Source organism: Geotrypetes seraphini, chromosome 2, assembly GCF_902459505.1.
Source record: "Geotrypetes seraphini chromosome 2, aGeoSer1.1, whole genome shotgun sequence".
NCBI lineage: Eukaryota > Metazoa > Chordata > Amphibia > Gymnophiona > Dermophiidae > Geotrypetes > Geotrypetes seraphini.
The window spans coordinates 512,600,772-512,620,382 of record NC_047085.1 but is presented as its reverse complement, the minus strand read 5'-3'; the positions used below and the strand labels follow the sequence as shown (position 1 = coordinate 512,620,382).

Below are 19,611 nucleotides of genomic sequence, written 5' to 3'. Positions count from 1 at the left end.
TTCAATGTAGCCACTTGGAGTGCTGTGGTGTTCAGTGTGGGTTACAATAGGCATAGCTTGATGTTATGTAGGCTGGGGTTTCAAAAATCTGATTCCCATTTAAACTTTTACAACATTCTGCACAGCATATGTTTTCACTCCAATATGAATCGTCTTGTGTATTTTTAAAGCTGAGGAATCACTATATCTTTTCCCACATTCTGGACATTAATATGGTTTCTCTCCAGTATGCATCCTCTTGTGATTTTATAAATGTGACTGCTAACTAAAGCTTTTATCACATTCTGAACATGTAAATGGTTTCTCTCCAGTATGAATCCTCTTGTGAACATTTAAATATGACTGCTTAATAAAGTTTTCACCACATTCTAAACAGGTATATGGTTTCTCTCCAGTATGAATCCTCTCATGTATTTTTAAAATTGATAGCTGACTAAAGCTTTTCCCACATTCTGAACAGGTATATGGTTTCTCCCCACTATGAATCCTCTTGTGCATTTTAAAAGCTGAGGTATTACTATATCTTTTGCCACATTCTGAACAGGTATAGGTTTCTCCCCAGTATGAATCCTCTAGTGTATTTTTAAAATTGATAGCTGACTACAGCTTTTCCCACATTCTGAACAGTTACATGGTTTCTCTCCAGTATGAATTCTCTTGTGTGTTTTTAAAGCTGAGGTATTAGCATATCTTTTGCCACATTCTGAACAAGAATATGGTTTCTCCCCGGTATGAATCCTCTCATGTATTTTTAAAGCCGATTGCTGACTAAAGCTTTTACCACATTCTGAACAGGTATATTGTTTCTCTTCACTATGCACCCTTTTGTGCCTATTTAAAGCTGAGGGATCACTATATCTTTTCTCACATTCTGGACATGAATATGGTTTCTCTCCAGTATGAATCCCCTTGTGATTTTTAAAAGGTGACAGCTGACTAAAGCTTTTACCACATTCTGAACAGGTATATGGTTTTTCTCCAGTATGAATACTCGTGTGCATTTTTAAAGCTGAGGGATTACTATATCTTTTCCCACATTCTGAACAGATATACGGTTTCTCTCCTGTATGAATCCTCTTGTGTGTTTTTAAAGCTGAAGGACCACTATATCTTTTCCCACATTCTGAACAAGTAAATCGTTTCTCTCCAGTATGAATCCTTTTGTGTGTTTTTAAAGCTGAGGGATCACTATATCTTTTCCCACATTCTGAACAGGTATATGGATTCTTTTCACTATGCACCCTTTTGTGCCTTTTTAAAGCTGAGGGTCCACTATATATTTTCCCACATTCTGAACATGAATATGGTTTCTCCCCAGTATGAATCCTCTCATGTATTTTTAAAGTTGATCGCCAACTAAAGCTTTTACCACATTCTGAACAGCTATATGGTTTCTCTCCAGTATGAATCCTCTTGTGCCTTTTTAAAGCTGAAGAATTACTATATCTTTTCCCACATTCTGAACAGGTATACGGTTTGTCTCCAGTATGAATCCTGTTGTGTATTTTTAAAGCTGAGAGATCACTATATCTTTTCCCACATTCTGAACAGGTATACGGTTTCTCTCCTGTATGAATCCTCTCATGTGTTTTTAAAGTTGATTGCTGGCTAAAGCTTTTCCCACATTCTGAACAGGTATACGGTTTGTCTCCCGTATGAATTCTCTCGTGTGTTTTTAAAGTTGATGGATAATTAAAGTTTTTAGCACAGTGTGGGCATGTATATAGTTTCTCTCCAGTATGAATCCTCTTGTGTGTTTTTAAAGTTGATGGATAATTAAAGCTTTTCCCACATTCTGAACAGGTATACGGTTTCTCTCCAGTATGAATCCTCTTGTGTGTTTTTAAAGCTGAGGGATCACTATATCTTTTCCCACATTCTGAACATGTAAATGGCCTCTCACTCTGATGGATCCTCTGAAGACATTTTAAACCTGTTTGATGATAAAAATTGTTATCACAATAAACAGATGGAGAATGTTTCTCTCTCATTTGGATTATTTTGTGCTTTCTTAGATACTGTTTTAAGTAATTAGTTTTATTCCTGTTTGTTTTACCGCATTTTTCACTCCATAAGATGCACCTGACCATAAGACGCACCCACCTGTAGAAGAGGAAAACCAAGAAAAAAATTTCTGAACCAAATGGGGTGCCCTGTCCCCCCTCTGGTGGTCTAGTAGTAGGCTGGGACAGGGTACAGGGCACGTCTAGTGGTAGGCACAAATAGTGGCAGCCAGCCAGTCATCCAAACCCCTAGCCAGTTCCCCCTCCCCCCACAGGTACAATTTTTTTAACCCTCCGTCCCATTAAAAAAATCCCCCCGTCAAAAGCCACATCTTTTTTACACCCCTCCACCCCCCCCTTGCAAACACCTGCCGTAATCATACGTTATTAAAAATATCATCCTGGTGGTCTAGCGTGATTCCTCCCTGCTAGCCACCTTCTATTTCCCAGACAGGAGCAATGGAGGTCAGGCGCGAGCTTTCCGCGCTCCTGCCTGACAATGTGCTGCTTTCTGATTGGTTGCCATCAGTTCTCGTGTCTTATGGAGTGAAAAATATGGTAATTGTTGAATTGTTATGGGTGAATATTCAGCCAGGGGCACTAAGCATAAGCTGATAACTAGATTAGTCCCAGATAGTCACATACTGGGCCATACCTGGGCACCGGCATTAAAAATCTGGTTCATTGGTGCTGGCTGGAAGCTATGTGGATACTGCCGGTATATACAGTGTAGTTCCCAAATAGCTAACTAGACACAGGACTGGTCTTACTTGCCCAGTTAGCTATGCGGTTAACAGCATCATTCCAGGGTCTGACCTGACTCCACCACTGCCTGGATCGTACTGGGATGGTCAGCGCTGCTACTGCTGCTTGTATGATGGACCATTTCCTAGTGATTGCTGCTCTGCTCCTCTCTTTCAGTCCTAAATGCTGCTGAACGGACTTTCCAGAGCGAGGGACTTGTGAACCAACAAAATGATAATATTATAGTTATTTTTCTTATGCTTTTCTTACGTACTTTAGTTTTTAATTAGTACTTCCTTCTTTGTTTTCTGCTATGTACTCTCGTCTTAATTATATGTGAACCGAGTATATAAACCAAAGATTAGATTAGATGTCATCTCTACTCGCCAAAGAGTGATTCTAAAACGGAATCAGGTCGTGCTCCTTGGGGCGAACTCTCGGGAGGGATTGGGACTTTGCCTGCTCAGGGTTGTTTGCTGGCTTCTGTTTTCCTTGTGCTCCTCTACAACACACAATCTCAGGCCGTGACTTCTATCTCCTAAGTGGACCTTATTAAAGATCTAATAAGAGCTCCAACATTTAGATTGTCTTATGCCTCACAGAGACGTGGCTGCATCTGGGAGAGGAGGTGCTGTTACTACAATGCTGCCCCTCAGAGTTTAGGGTCTTTGATCGAAATCGCCAGTCTAGAAGAGGATGGGGACTGGCAAGACTCAGGCAAAGTAGCTACAGTATTTGTTGACTCTCTTCCTCATTCGGAAGCTTTACTACTGGAATTTTCTTCTCCCTCAGCCACCTATTATTAGTTTATTGCCCCCCCCCCCTCTCCCCCGTGTGCATCTGAATGGGATAAGGTCTCCCAAACCATTGCAGATACGATCACTAGATTCCCGTCTCTTATTATTCTAGGTGACTTTAATGTTCATGTGGACACAGCATCACATCCGAAGACCTCCAACTTCCTCACATTCTTGTCTTAGGTTTACCCCAAAATTTACACCTTTTTCAACACATGACCCACCTGATATTTCGTGATCTCCCATAAATATCAAATTTTTACTTATCCTTAAGAAAGCAGCTCTGGAGAAATCTACTAGTAACTAGCTCCCAGTTTCCATTATCCCATTCCTAGCTAAAATAACAGAAAAGCTGGTTTTATTAACAACTCCTTGATCAAGCAGAGGCCATCCACACCCTTCATCCTAGACAATCAGGTTTCCGTATGGGCCCCAGTAGAGACCATTGTAAGCTCCTTGTGAAGTGACAAACGGTAATTTGGATTTTAGTCACCCTCTTAGTCTTCTTTGATCTCATTCAAACCTATTCTCTACTGCTTCAAAGATTATCTTCTCTTAGGATATCGGATATGGTTCTAACCTGATTTACTTAATTTCTTCAGCATCGATCATTCACAGTATATCAAGATGGTGAAGTGTCTCCTTCCTGTCAACTCACCTCTGGAGCCCCACAAGGGTCTATTTTATCTCCCTTCCTAATATCTTTCTTAGTCTCCAAGCTAAGCTCATTCACACCTTCATTATCTATTCAGATGACATTCTGCTACAATATCCCTGGATCCAGTAGCTCCTAATCTAATTCCTTTGCAACACTGCATAGATGCCATAGCCCGCTGGCTCCAAGATAACCATTTGCTTCTCAACACGTAGACAAACGTGATTTAATGAGACGGAGTCAGCATGGGTTCAGCCGGGGGATACTTTGCCTCACAAATTTGCTTGACATCTTTGAAGGTGTGAATAAACATGTGGATAAAGGTGAGCCGGTTGATATAGTGTACCTAGATTTTCAGTTGTGGATTAGGAATTGATTATCGGATAGAAAACAGAGGGTAGGGTTAAATGGTCATTTCTCTCAATGGAGGAGAGTAAACAGTGGAGTGCCGCAGGGGTCTGTACTGGGACCAGTGCTATTTAACTGATTTATAAATGATCTGGAAATTGGACGACGAGTGAGGTGATTAAATTTGCAGATGACATTATACTGTTCAAAGTTGTTAAAACGCATGCAGATTGTGAAAAATTGCAGGCAGACCTTAAGAAATTGGAAGACTGGGTGTCCTAATGGCAGATTAAATTTAATGTGGACAAATGCAAAGTGATGCACATTGGGAAGAATAACCTGAATCACAGTTACGGGATGCTAGGGTCCACCTTGGGGGTTAACGCCCAAGAAAAGGACCTGGTGTCATCGTAGACAATACGATGAAACTTTCCGCCCAATGTGCGGTGTCTACCAAAAAAGCAAACAGGATGCTAGGAATTATTAAAAAAAAGGGATGGTTAACAAGACTAAGAATGTTATAATGCCCCTGTATTGCTCCATGGTGCGACCTCATCTGGAGTACTGCGTTCAATTCAGTGGCGCTAGAAAAGGTTCATAGAACAGCGACCAAGATGGTAAAGGGGATGGAACTCCTCTCGTATGAGGAAAGACTAAAACGGTTGGAAAAGAGACGGCTGAGGGGAATTATGATTGAAGTCGACAAAATCCTGAGTGGAGTAGAACCTGCCCCTCCCACTTGACCCGGCTACCCTTCTTCTCTTAAAGTCGCCTATGGCCTGTTTAGGTTTGTGCAACACACAAATATTAGATTAGATTAGGTACAAGCGGATCAATTTTTCACTCCGTCAAAAATTACAAAGACTAGGTGTCACTCGATGAAGTTACAGGGAAATACTTTTTTTTTCACTTAGAGAATTGTTAAGCTCTGGAATGCATTGCCAGAGGATGTGGTAAGAGCGGATAGTGTAGCTGGTTTTAAGAAAGGTTTGGACAGGTTCCTGGAGGAAAAGTCCATAGTCTGTTTTTGAGAAAAATGCAAGAGAAGCCACTACTTGTCCTGTATCAGTAGCATGGAATATTGCTACTCTTTGGGTTTTGGCCAGGTACTAATGACCTGGACTGGCCACTTGAGAACGGGCTACTGGATCTCGAATCAGCCCCGTTTGTATTTCTCACCCTTTTTGGTTCTCCGCTCCTCTCAGCAGTGATTGATTCACATCTAAACTTTTCAGAACATATTTCAAGCGTCCCGATTATAGGCATCCTACCGCTGTCTAACCAGCCAATTAGGATGCACTTTAAAAAAAAACATCCCATGGCAGGCCGTCTACACCATAGGCATCCGTCACTATTGAGGGAGACATGTAGGGATGCTTTAGCTCCCACAAGGTTAGGCGTGATTTCACCCAGAAGTGGCTTTAGGCAAGCTTAAGTGACCCTGGGCCACGATAAGTAGGTCAGAAAAATGCTGATCTACATTTCAAATAGATGTGGGCGTTGAGCTGATTGTGGCAAGGAAATCTCCCTGCCACGATCAGCTGAGTGGCTGAGGCAGGGAACCCAACCCCCGCAAAGTCAGGAGGGATGCCCACTCCTTCCTGATGCCTCTCCCCATTGCATCACTGCCTCGCCCCACCCCCAGCAGAAGGAGTGCCCAATTCCTCCATCCAGAACCACCCCCGCCTCCCCCAAAACATAGCCCCATCCAACTACGATAGTGCTGGGTCTGCCAGCCGGAGGGTATATGCCTCCCTCCAGATGGACCTTATCTTTACAAGGTACGGCAGGGGGAGTTGGGGGTTGATGGGTGGTTGGTTGGTCAATGTGTGGGAGTATGCCTACCTCCTGCCTATTGCGGTTGGGTGAAGGGGAGTTTCGAGGGGGTTTCGGCAGGAGGAACTGGGCACTCCTCCTGCTGGGGGATGTTTTTGGGGAGGCAGGAAGAAGTGAGCATTTCTCCTGCCGACTGACTTTGGGGGGGGGATTTGGGGATTCCCTGTCGCTGCGGTTGCTGCTGAGCTGATCACAGCAGGGAGATTCCTTTATGATCAGCTCAGCGGCAATGAGATTCTCTAACCGGCGCCTGTGACAGACGCCAGTTGGAGAATCAGGGTGGTTAGGCAGGATTAGACAGCATCTCTCCGTCAGAACAGATGCAATTCTGTGTAGGACACTGGTGTGCGATTCTCAAAAGCCACTTAGGCAGCTGCTGAGACCGGGCATCCTATACAGAATCAGACCCTTCCTCTGTACTGCATTCGAGCTCTTCATTTTACGTCAACTTCCCTGTGTCCATCCCTTTCTTCCTACGGAGACTCTGCCTTAGTAACATCTCACTTAGTTTAGTGTAACGTAGTGTATGCAGCTCTTCCACAATCCCTTCAAAATATCACAGCATGTTTCCTATGCCGAGCCAGAAGGCGTGATCATGTGACCCCATTATTCTCCCAATTACACTGGCTGCCTATCGCTTATAGAAGACATTTCAAGATCCTGATTCTGACCTTCAGAGCACTTAAGAGAGTAACATAGTAACATAGTAGATGACGGCAGATAAAGACCCGAATGGTCCATCCAGTCTGCCCAACCTGATTCAATTTAAATTTTTTTTTTTTTTCTTCTTAGCTATTTCTGGGCAAGAATCCAAAGCTTTACCCGGTACTATGCTTGGGTTCCAACTGCTGAAATCTCTGCTCATCTACACCCTCCCAGCCATTGAAGCCCTCCCCAGCCATTGAAGCCCTCCCCTGCCCATCCTCCACCAAACGGCCATACACAGACACAGACCGTGCAAGTCTGCCCAGTAACTGGCCTTAGTTCAATATTTAATATTATTTTCTGATTCTAAATCTTCTGTGTTCATCCCACGCTTCTTTGAACTCAGTCACAGTTTTACTCTCCACCACCTCTCTCGGGAGCGCATTCCAGGCATCCACCACCCTCTCCGTAAAGTAGAATTTCCTAACATTGCCCCTGAATCTACCACCCCTCAACCTCAAATTATGTCCTCTGGTTTTACCATTTTCCTTTCTCAGGAAAAGATTTTGTTCTACGTTAATACCCTTTAAGTATTTGAACGTCTGAATCATATCTCCCCTGTCTCTCCTTTCCGCTAGGGTATACATATTCAGGGCTTCCAGTCTCTCCTCATACGTCTTCTGGCGCAAGCCTCCTATCATTTTCGTCGCCCTCCTCTGGACCGCCTCAAGTCTTCTTACGTATTTCGCCAGATACGGTCTCCAAAACTGAACACAATACTCCAAGTGGGGCCTCACCAATGACCTGTACAGGGGCATCAACACCTTCTTCCTTCTACTGACTACGCCTCTCTTTATACAGCCCAGAATCCTTCTGGCAGCAGCCACTGCCTTGTCACACTGTTTTTTCGCCTTTAGATCTTCGGACACTATCACCCCAAGGTCCCTCTCCCCGTCCGTGCATATCAGCTTCTCTCCTCCCAGCATATACGGTTCCTTCCTATTATTAATCCCCAAATGCATTACTCTGCATTTCTTTGCATTGAATTTTAGTTGCCAGGCATTAGACCATTCCTCTAACTTTTGCAGATCCTTTTTCATATTCTCCACTCCCTCTTCGGTGTCTACTCTGTTACAAATCTTGGTATCATCTGCAAAAAGGCACACTTTTCCTTCTAACCCTTCAGCAATGTCACTTACATACATATTGAACAGGATTGGCCCCAGCACCGAACCCTGAGGGACTCCACTAGTCACCTTTCCTTCCTTCGAGCGACTTCCATTAACCACCATCCTCTGGCGTCTGTCCGACAGCCAGTTTCTGACCCAGTTCACCACTTTGGGTCCTAACTTCAGCCCTTCAAGTTTGTTCAACAGCCTCCTATGAGGAACTGTATCAAAGGCTTTGCTGAAATCCAAGTAAATTACATCTAGCATATGTCCTCGATCCAGCTCTCTGGTTACCCAATCAAAAAATTCAATCAGGTTCGTTTGGCACGATTTACCTATTGTAAAGCCATGTTGCCTCGGATCCTGTAACCCATTAGATTCAAGGAAATACACTATCCTTTCTTTCAGCAACACTTCCATTATTTTTCCAACAACTGAAGTGAGGCTCACCGGCCTGTAGTTTCCTGCTTCATCCCTGTGACCACTTTTATGAATAGGGACCACATCCGCTCTCCTCCAATTCCCAGGAATCACTCCCATCTCCAGAGATTTGTTGAACAAGTCTTTAATAGGACTCGCCAGAACCTCTCTGAGCTCCCTTAGTATCCTGGGATGGATCCCGTCTGGTCCCATCGCTTTGTCCACCTTCAGTTTTTCAAGTTGCTCATAAATACCCTCCTCCGTGAATGGCGCAGAATCTACTCCATTTTCTCGTGTAACTTTGCCAGACAATCTCGGTCCTTCTCCAGGATTTTCTTCTGTGAACACAGAACAGAAGTATTTGTTTAGCACATTTGCTTTCTCCTCATCACTCTCCACATATTTGTTCCCAGCATCTTTTAGCCTAGCAATTCCATTTTTTATCTTCCTCCTTTCACTAATATATCTGAAAAAATTTTTATCTCCCTGTTTTACATTTTTAGCCATTTGTTCTTCCGCCTGTGCCTTCGCCAAACGTATCTCTCTCTTGGCTTCTTTCAGTTTCACCCTGTAGTCCTTTCTGCTCTCCTCTTCTTGGGTTTTTTTATATTTCATGAACGCCAACTCTTTCGCCTTTATTTTCTCAGCCACTAGGTTGGAGAACCATATCGGCTTCCTTTTTCTCTTGTTTTTATTGATTTTCTTCACTTAAAGGTCCGTAGCCATTTTTATCGCTCCTTTCAGCTTAGACCACTGTCTTTCCACTTCTCTTATGTCCTCCCATCCTAACAGCTCTTTCTTCAGGTACTTTCCCATTGCATTAAAGTCCGTACATTTGAAATCTAGGACTTTAAGTATCGTGCGGCCGCTCTCCACTTTAGCCGTTATATCAAACCAAACCGTTTGATGATCGCTACTACCCAGGTGAGCACCCACTCGAACATTAGAGATACTCTGTCCATTTGTGAGGACCAGATCCAATATCGCTTTTTCCCTTGTAGGTTCCATCACCATTTGTCTGAGCAGAGCCTCTTGAAAGGCATCCACAATCTCCCTACTTCTTTCCGATTCCGCAGACGGAACATTCCAGTCCGCATCCGGCAGGTTGAAATCTCCCAACAGCAGAACCTCCTCTTTCCTTCCAAACTTTTGGATATCCACAATCAGATCCTTATCAATTTGCTGCGATTGAGTCGGAGGTCTGTAGACTACACCCACGTAGAGAGGGGACCCTGGACTATCTGGTAAAGGAAATTATACTCTATGTGCCAAGAAGAACACTTCGCTCCCTCAATGACCATCAGCTGCCATTCCTAGGCTCACTGGGACTCTACAAGAAAAAGCGCTTTTTTCTTTTCTGCCCCCACATTGGGGAATGCTTTGCCCCTGGGGTTCATCTGGTTAAGTGAATTCAAAGTGACTCATTTACTTTTTGAAAGCTTTATCTTAACATTTTTAAAAACAGAGGAAGCAGGGCAGCAATCGCTGGGTACTATGTCCCATCTTTCCCCCCATATGTCTGAACCTTTTCTATTAAGCACAGTTACTTACTGTAACAGGTGTTATCCAGGGACAGCAGGCAGATATATTCTCACTGATGGGTGACGGAGCCCCGGTATGGACAATTTAGAGTGAATAGCACTCTAGAACTTAGAAAGTTCACCATGCATGCGCGAGTGCCTTCCCGCCCGCATAGGCGTGCAGTCCTTCAGTTAAGATAAGCCTGCTAAGAAGCCAACCCAGGGAGGAGGGAGGGTTGTGAGAATATCTGCCTGCTGTCACTGGATAACACCTGTTACGGTAAGTAACTGTGCTTTATTCCAGGACAAGCATGCAGCCTATTCTCACTGATGGGTGACCTCCAAGCTAACAGAGTGGGATGGTGGAAAGGTTGGCCATTAGGAAAATAAATTTTGTAATACAGATTGGCCGAAATGCCCATCCCGGCTGGAGAAGGACTCCAGACAGTAGTGAGAAATGAAGGTATGAACTGATGACCCGGTGGCAACTTTACAGATTTCCTCAATAGGAGTAGATCTGAGGAAAGCCACAGAAGCTGCCATAGTTCTAACTTTATGGGCTGTGACTTGGTTCTCCAGTGTCAGTCCAGTCTGAGCATAGTAGAACGAGATGCAGGCGGCGAGCCAGTTGGAAATAGTTCTTTTGGAAACAGGATGCCCCAACTTGTTTGGATCAAATGAGATAAAAGTTGGGGAGAAGTTCTATGAGGCTTAGAGCGATAAAGATAGTAAGCCAAAGCTCGTTTACAGTCCAAAATATGCAAAGCCGCTTCTCCAGGGTGAGAATGAGGCTCAGGGAAAAAAACTAGTAGAACAATCGACTGATTGAGATGAAAGTCAGAGACAACTTTTGGCAGAAACTTGGGATGTGTGCGCAGAACCACCTTGTTGTGATGGAAAACTGTGAAAGGTGGATCTGCTACTAGTGCTTGTAACTCACTTACCCTCCTGGCAGAGGTGAGAGCAATAAGAAAAACAACTTTCCAGGTAAGAAACTTGAGAGAAGCTGTGGCCATTGGTTCAAATGGTGGCTTCATCAGAGTGGAAAGAACCACATTAAGGTCCCAGACTACAGGTGGAGGCTTGAGAGGTGGATTCACACTGAAAAGCCCCTTCATGAATCTGGATACTAAAGGATGAGGAGTAAGAGGTTTTCCCTGTACTGGTTCATGATAAGCAGTAATAGCACTGAGATGGACTCTAATGGATGTAGATTTAAGACCAGAGTCAGACAAAAACAGTAAATAATCCAACACTAGTTCCACTGCCAAGGAAGTTGGATCATGATGATGAAGCAAACGCCATGATGAAAACCGAGTCCACTTCTTTTGGTAACATTGTTGTGTGGCCGGTTTCCTGGAGGCATCAATAATTTGACGAACAGGCTGAGAGGATAATTTGAGAGGAACTCCATCGAGAGAAACCAAGCTGTCAGGTGCAGAGACTGGAGGTTGGGATGCAGAAGAGATTCCTGATGCTGAGTACGCAGAGTAGGAAATATTGGCAGAAGTATGGGTTCCCTGGAACTGAGTTGAAGTAGAAGGGAAACCAATGGAGTCTTGCCAATGGCGTGATGTGAACTGTGGAAGCCATGTGACCTAGAAGAACCATCATGTGTCTGGTAGAGATGGTCTGCAGTGGAAGCACTTGTTGACAGAGACGGATGAGAGTATGAAGAAGGAGGGAGGAACGCTCTCATGAGAGTGGTGTCCAGGATCGCTCCAATGAACTGAAGACGCTGAGTTGGAATGATGTGCGACTTGAGAAAATTGACTTTGAATCCCAGCAGCTGAAGAAAAGAAATGGTCTGAGATGTTGCTTGAATCACCTCCTGAGATGAAGAGGCCTTGATCAACCAGTCGTCCAGGAAAGACTTGAAGGCCGTGAGAATGGAGAAATGCGGCCACTACAATCAGGCACTTCCTGAATACTCTGGGAGAAGATGCCAGGTCGAAGGAGAGTACCTTATATTGGTAATGACAACGATTGATTTGAAATCTGAGGTATTTTTTGGAAGCCGGATGCATAGGTATGTGTGTAGGCTTCCTTGAGATCTAGGGAGCATAGCCAGTCATCTTGATTGAGGAGAGGATAAAGAAGTGCCAGAGAGATCATTCTGAACTTCTCCTTCACCAGAAATTTGTTGAGATCTCTGAGATCCAAAATAGGTGTCAGTCCTCCGGTCTTTTTGGGAAACAAGAAATAACGGGAGTAAAATCCCTTTCCTCGCTGTTCGAGAGGAACTTCCTCGATGGCATTCAGCAGAAGAGATTGTACCTCCTGTAGAAGAAGGGAGGATTGTGCAAGGATCAAAGCAGACCCTTTTGGAGAACTGTCTGGTGGAAGAGTCTGAAAATTGAGAGAGTAACCCTGACGAATGATGTTGAGGACCCAAAGTTCTGAAGTGATGAGTTCCCAACGACTGATGAAAAATTGGAGATGACCCCCGATGGGTTCGGGACAAGTGCAAGAAATGAGAAGACTGGCTATGCTCCATAGAAGCACGTCAAAAAGGCTGAGCTGCCTTGGGTTGTGCAGCTTGTTTATTTTGTTGTTGTTGCCAATGTCTACGAGGCTGAGGCTGGGAGGTCTGCAGAAGTCGAGCAGTAAAACGTCTCTGATAAGACTGCTGCTTAAAAGGACGAACAGGTGGAGGTTTCTTTTTGTTTTTAATCAAAGTATCCCATCTGGTTTCATGAGCAAATAATGCCATAACAAAAACTGAGAGTCTGAAATCTTCCTAAATATTTAAGAGTCTACTACGGGCATGTGGAGTGAGATCCTGCCAGAAACATTCCCAGGTCTGGCGAAATCTACGACCCGGACCACGATCCAAATCTCCCACCAGTCTCCGCTCTAGCATTGCGTGGATTATCATCAGGGATCTCCATTGAGCATAAGTCGGGGGAGTAGTAGACAGCCAGTTGGTGAGAATGGCTTTCTTCCCCATCAAGAGTACTCTGGTTATAAATGCGGACATTCCCTTGGGTTTAGGCGTGGCAATATTGTAAAATCCAAATAATGCTCTCAGTTGCGGAAGCCAATGCCTCCCCCAAAGCAGCGTAACATAATGTCCCAGGTGACTCCAAAACTGGAAAATTTTTGGGCAAGCCAAAGCATGTGACCCAAGGAAGCATGAGCATGATCACATTTTGGACACAAGTGAGACGGGGTAATCCCCATTCGGGCTGCTCGCTCTGGCAGGATATAGAGTCTCATAACAATTTTCAATTGCATTTTGAACCAAATGCTTTAAATGGAAGCATAATTACCAGACCGGTTGGCAAGCATGGTATTTTGATATAAACGCTTGCCAAAACGATCCAAAGCCTTACCTTCTCTGCCAGGAGGAACCAAAGCATATATACTGGCCCCAGCAGACTTCTTCAGAGTAGACTCCACCAGGAGGGACTCGTGAGGAAGCTGTGGCTTGTCAAAACCCAGAATAGGAATAACTCTATATACGGCATCAAGCTTACAAGGAGCACCAGGTACAGTCAAAGGAGTTTCAAGATTCTTATAAAACGTCTCCCTTAATATGTCATGAAGAGGGAGCTTGGGGAACTCCTTAGGAGGCTGATCAAAATCCAATGCATCCAAAAATGCTTTAGATTTTTTAGATTCAGACTCTAAAGGAATAGAAAGTTTCTCTGACATTTCTCTCAAGAACTTTGAAAAAGAGGTCTGTTCTGGTTTAAGAACATGCTCTTGAGAAGAAGGATCTTCATCAGAAGAAACTTCCTCTTCCAATACAAGAGGTTCTTCAGAGTCATCCCAGAGATCTGGGTCCCGCACAGGCAGCAATCGGACCCGAGAATCCGGAGTCGAGGACTCAATATGTCTTGTCTTCCGTACCGATTTCCCTGATCTGATCGACTTCACGTCAGGTGAGGTATGAGAAGAAGAACGATGTCGAACTGGCTCCCACATCGACACCAAGCCATGCGGTTCCAAAACAACTTTTTGTTGAGTAGGTACAACCATAGTCATCGGTTTCACAAAAATCGGCACCGAGGAAACAAGCTCTGCAGAGAGGATCGGCATCGACACCGAAGACGTTGCACGAATCGGTGCTGTAAGGGTCGATGCCGAAAGCAAAGGCTCAGACCGGGGGAGCCGGTGTCAGTAAAGCAAGGAGTATTTGTTGTAATTGCTCCCTTAACTGGACTTGCAGTATGGCTGCAATTTTTTCATCCAGAGATTGCACCGGTACTGCTTGCTTTTTCGCCAGTACCTTTGGTGCCGCTCTGCGCTCTGGAGATGAGGAGGCCGATGACGAGGCACTCACCTCAATAGGAGCTGAGAGTTTCCTGGGACGTCTCGAGGACTGCAGGACTTGGCTCTTGCTGATATTGCTCCTGAAACATAAATGAAGAGGAGCTAAAAGACGAATGTTTGGACTGCCCATCCCTAGGAATTAATGCTTTCATATATTCAACTCCATGTAAAAGGTTTCCCTTCTGCAAGCGTTCTCTCCTGTATTTCAGCTTCACCTTTCGTTTGGAGCCTTTTCTAAACTGACAACACAAAAAGGGTCTCACCCTGGGGTGGATTCTCTTGGGCAATAAGAAATGATATATCTTACCAAGGCTTTTTCCAACGGTGTCTTGCAGAATGGATTTCTTCCCTTTCTTCTTTCCCTGATGGAGCTGAAAAGCCATTTGGTCGCTGTTTTTATTTCGCAAGGGTCTCTCTTCTCTCAGGTGTCTCTGGAGCTCAGAGATGTTTGTGAGTTCCCCGTCACTTTTCTCACCCTCAGTGACTGCATCCAGGGTGTCTCTTGCAGGTTCTCTCGGCTTCTTCTCCGATTCCTGTTCATAATTCCTTGTGTTTTGACTCTCATTCCTCTGGGAAATATTTTCACCAACATTTCCTGGTTGTCTTGGGATGGGTTCAATTTCTAAAAGCCATTTTTCTTGATTCTCCTCCCTCTTCATCTCCTGCATTGCCTCAGTATCTGCTGGATAGAAACAAAAGACGGTAATCGTGCATTAGGAACTATGGAACGCTATTAATGTCAAGAAACAAAGTTTTCGAGGAGGAAGTGACGTCATCGCCACGGATGGGAGCTTGAACTGAGAGCTCCTGTTCAGGCCGGCGAAATAACTATCTTATCGGTGTGAAAACGGCGCATATTTTTGTTCCCGGGGGCTGGTGAGGTGTGTGAAGTTGCAGTGCTCACTATGGCAACGCGCAAAAAGTTGCCCGGCGACAAACCCGGCCAGCGCACGCTGGAACAAACGTTGAGCAGGGCTACACGTGGCAGCATAGGCCCTGAGATATGCAGCGGGGTGGCAGCGAAATCGAGCGGGGCCCTGGCGGCTGTGGCAGACATGCTGGAGGAGCCGGTGCCAGAGAGGTCACCGATGGACCCGCTTACTAAAGCGGATATGCAGCAATGGATCGCAGAGGTTAAGTCTGAAATCTCGGTGGTGGCGGTGCAGGTTCGGGAGGCAGTGCAGGAGTTGCGCACTGACCTGGTGGAGGTGGGCACGAGGGTCGAGGTGGTGGAGATGCGCATGGACAGCTGTGAGGACAGTGTAACCGGAATGCAGAGATCACTGGAGACGGTGTCTGCTGATTACCAACTTCTTCAGGATAAGGTTGAGGATCTGGAGAACCACATTCGGTGTAATAATCTGAGGGTGGGGGGCCTGCCAGACCTGCCTGAGTTTAAGGATGTTCGTGCTACTACGACAAAGCTGATCAGGTGGCTCCTGCAAGATGACACATTGGAGCCGGGATTGGAGCGGGCTCATCGTGCGCTGGGACCCCGGACACTGGATCAGCCAAAAGATATAGTGTTGTGTCTTCAGAGCTTTGTCCTTAAAGAACGGATCTTTCGCAGAGCCCGGGAGATGGGCACGGTCACCTGGGAAGGACACCGACTGGAGTTCTATCAGGATCTAGCTGCTGGCACGCTCCAGAAACGGCGGGCGTTCAGGGAAGTGACCAAGGCTTTGCAGCGCAGCAATCTGCGCTATCGTTGGACTTACCCTTTTGGGGTTGTTATTACCATCAACGGAGTTCACACCAGAGTTACCACTGTTCGAGAGGCTCGTGGGCTGCTACAACAAGCTGGTATTGAGATCCCTGAGGAGGCTGTCCCGGCGGGAGGGGTAGTACTTGGCCAGGGTGGGCGTCCTTCTACCTCCCGCTGGCAACGAGTGGAAAATGGATCCCGAGGCGGGAGGGGTGGCCGGGGGAGTGGAACCCCTCTCCGGGCCACTGCTTCGTCCCCAAGTGCTCCTCCCTGAGAGCTGACTGACTGTTCTTGACTATTTACTGCTTCCAATGCCGGTTCCTGGCCTTGGCGGGGGGTCTTTGGACTCCCCCCCGGGTGAATGGACAGTTACATCTTTCCCCTAGAGAGAGTGTTGTATGGGGGTTCTGCACTACCTGGTTTGGGATGTGGGGGGAGGGGGCAGTTGATGGTTTCAGGTTGGGGTTAAATGGGGGGCAGTGTGGGGTGGGGGAGGGGGGGAGTGTAAATGGTGCTGTGGGAGCTTGAAGGATTGGTGGGTTGGTGCATGGGGGAATTTTGTACACACCGTTTTTGATAGTTGTTGTTTGTGTGTGGGTTATGTGTAAGGGGCCATGGAGATGGTTCACTTCTTGCTATGTTGGTGGGAGATCTGAGGACTCTCACTGTGGGGGAGGGGGGGAGGTGGGGAGGGATGGGGGGGAGAGGAGGGACAGGGGGGACATGTATGTTGGGGTTGGGTTTGCATGGTCATTATTTTATTTGGAATATGGGGGCGTTTAAACTGGTCTCTTATAATATCAGGGGTCTCAATTCTCCCAACAAAAGAAGGGCTTTTTATAGGGAATTGCTCCGGTTGAGGGCTGATGTCTGCTTTGTCCAAGAAACACATTTGCTGCAGTCCCATGAATCCTTGGCTGGAGATCACAGGTTCCCGCAGGCCTTCTGGGCTTCTCGGGTGGGTACTTCTAAGAGGGGTGGGGTAGGGATTCTTCTCCGCAAGGGGATCCGGTGTGAAGTACGCAGGGTGGTGAGGGATCCCCAGGGCAGATATATTATGTTGGAAGCCTTGATTGAGGGGGTCTTATACTCCCTGGTAAATATCTATGCCCCTAATGAGGGTCAGGGGACCTTTTTGCGTGAGTTGGTACCTCGGATTCTCAAGTTTAAGGGGGGTGCCCTGGTTTTTGGTGGGGATTTCAATCTTACAGTGACCCCTCATTTAGATAATTCAGAGAGGGCGGATCATTATGGGAGAAGGGATCGTAAATTGATGCGGGAGGCATTGGCTACTCTAAATGTGGTGGACTGCTGGAGATGGCTACATCCCTCGGTCAAGGACTATACTTACTTTTCGGGAATTCACTCCTCATATTCTAGAATTGATTATGTTTTTGTGGAGCGGGGACTGCTCCGGAGGGTGGAGTTCGCGGGAATTGAATCACTAACGTGGTCGGACCATGCCCCAGTTTGGTTACGATTCCAGGGGGAGGGTGGAGGCTCGGGACGGAAATTTTGGCGGTTTAATGATAGTCTCTTAGATGACCCAGAGGTGGGAACCCAGATAGAAGGGTGGATACAAGAATATCTTGATGTAAATGTGGAGTGTGGTGCTTCACTGGAAGCGGTTTGGGAGGGGTTAAAGGCTACCCTTAGGGGCAGAATAATAGCTCTGGCATCGGCCCGACAGCGTAAGCGGCGGGAGGATGCAGCGGGCCTGTTAACCGAGATTGGCAGGTTGGAGAATCTCCATAAGCGTTCTCCTTGGAATGTGACACTGCGGGAGCGCTTGTTTCAGGCCCGTAGGGACCTCCAGGCTTTAGACCTGGACAGATTGCAGCATAATTTACAGCTCCTCCAACAGAGATATTTCGAGTTCTCTAATAAAGCTAGTAGACTGGTTGCACACCGTCTTAAGGTGCGACAGACGCGCAACCAGATCTTATCACTCCGGGCGGCTTCTGGGGAGGTGTTGCAGAATGAGGATGCTATCCGTGCCCGTTTTGTGGAATTCTATTCCCAGCTTTATACCCCGGAAGATCCAGGGCCCTCGCGGGACCAGGACGCTTACTTAATTTCAGCAGAGTTGCCCCAGATCACACAGACTGATGAGGCGCGGCTGGACCGCCCTCTTACATTGCTTGAGGCTCGTAATGCGCTGCGATCTATGAAGCTTGGTAAATCGCCTGGGTTGGACGGCTTTACTGTCAGGTACTACAAACGTTTTCAAGATCTGCTACTGCCTCCTTTAGTGCGTTTTCTTAACTCTTTACAAGGGAATAGTACCCTCCCTTACTTTATGCGTTTTGCGGGAGTGACGGTGTTAGCTAAGGAGGGGAAGGACCCCCTACAATGTGCTTCTTATAGGCCGATATCCTTGCTGGGGGTCGATACTAAGATCTTTACGTGAATTTTGGCGGATCGATTGATGAGTTGGATACCTCGGCTGATCCATCCAGATCAGTCAGGCTTTGTAGTGGACAGACAGGTAGGTGATAATACTCGTAGGGTCTATAACTTATATGATAGGGCAAGGGGGGGAGGACGAGAAACAGTGTTTTTATCTATCGATGCTGAGAAGGCATTCGATAGGGTATCTTGGCCCTTTTTATTCAGGGTTCTGGAGTCGGTGGGGTTGGGCCCACGCATGCGGGAATGGATTCGGAGCCCTTTGAGCTGCATCAAGGTGAATGGTGGTTATTCGGAGACTTTCTCTCTGGCGCGGGGCACACGTCAGGGGTGCCCGCTTTCCCCGCTCCTTTTTGCTTTGACGGTGGAACCCCTGGCGCAGAGAGTGAGGATGAATCAGAATATTAAAGGGGTTATGGTGCCGGGAGGGGATTTTAAGCTGGCCTTGTTTGCAGATGATATTCTGTTCACGGTGGAAGACCCTGAGATCTCCTTGCCAGCTATATTAAGGGAGTTGGACACTTATGATGGGGTGTCGGGTTTTCGGGTTAATGTTGGTAAATCAGAGCTCCTTAACATCAACCTGCCTGCAGATCGGGTATCCCATCTCCGAGATCGATATCCGTTTAGGTGGGTTCAGCGCTCGCTGCGATATCTCGGTGTCTACTTTGGACCGCCGGGAGTGGATTTATATGACCTTAACTTTCCCCCGCTTTTTCGTCGTATTCGTCAAGATTTGCTCACTTGGAAAGATCTGTACTTCTCTTGGTTGGGCCGGGTGGCCATCGTAAAGATGATGATTTTACCCCGTTTGTTGTTTCTATTTCAAGTATTACCTCTTTGGGTGGGTAGAAAAACGTTAGAGGGGGTTCAGAGGGTGATTTCTAATTTTATTTGGGCTGGTAGGCGGCCAAGGGTGAGTAGGAAGGTTTTATGTATGGGGAGAGGGGATGGTGGGCTGGGGGTCCCAGATGTGGTGAAATATTATCAGGCTGCCCAGTTGCTTGCCCTCTTAGAGTGGCAGACGCAGGTGCCGAAACCGTGGGTGGAAATTGAGCAAAACTTAAGTGATGGGGTGCCTT

At 46.2% G+C, this 19,611-nt stretch overlaps 1 protein-coding gene across 1 annotated transcript in view; it reads right to left on the bottom strand.

Moving 5' to 3' along the window:
- Positions 1-261: 261 nt before the first annotated feature.
- Positions 262-19,611, bottom strand: part of LOC117354993 (oocyte zinc finger protein XlCOF6-like) — a 47,897-nt gene continuing 28,547 nt past the window's right edge. Inside the window, exons 4-6 of the mRNA XM_033932950.1 lie at positions 14,723-15,094; positions 634-1,933; positions 262-550 (exon numbers count right to left, since the gene is read on the bottom strand). Coding sequence (XP_033788841.1) covers positions 262-550; positions 634-1,933; positions 14,723-15,094 — 1,961 coding nt within the window. The remainder of the gene's footprint in view (positions 551-633; positions 1,934-14,722; positions 15,095-19,611) is intronic.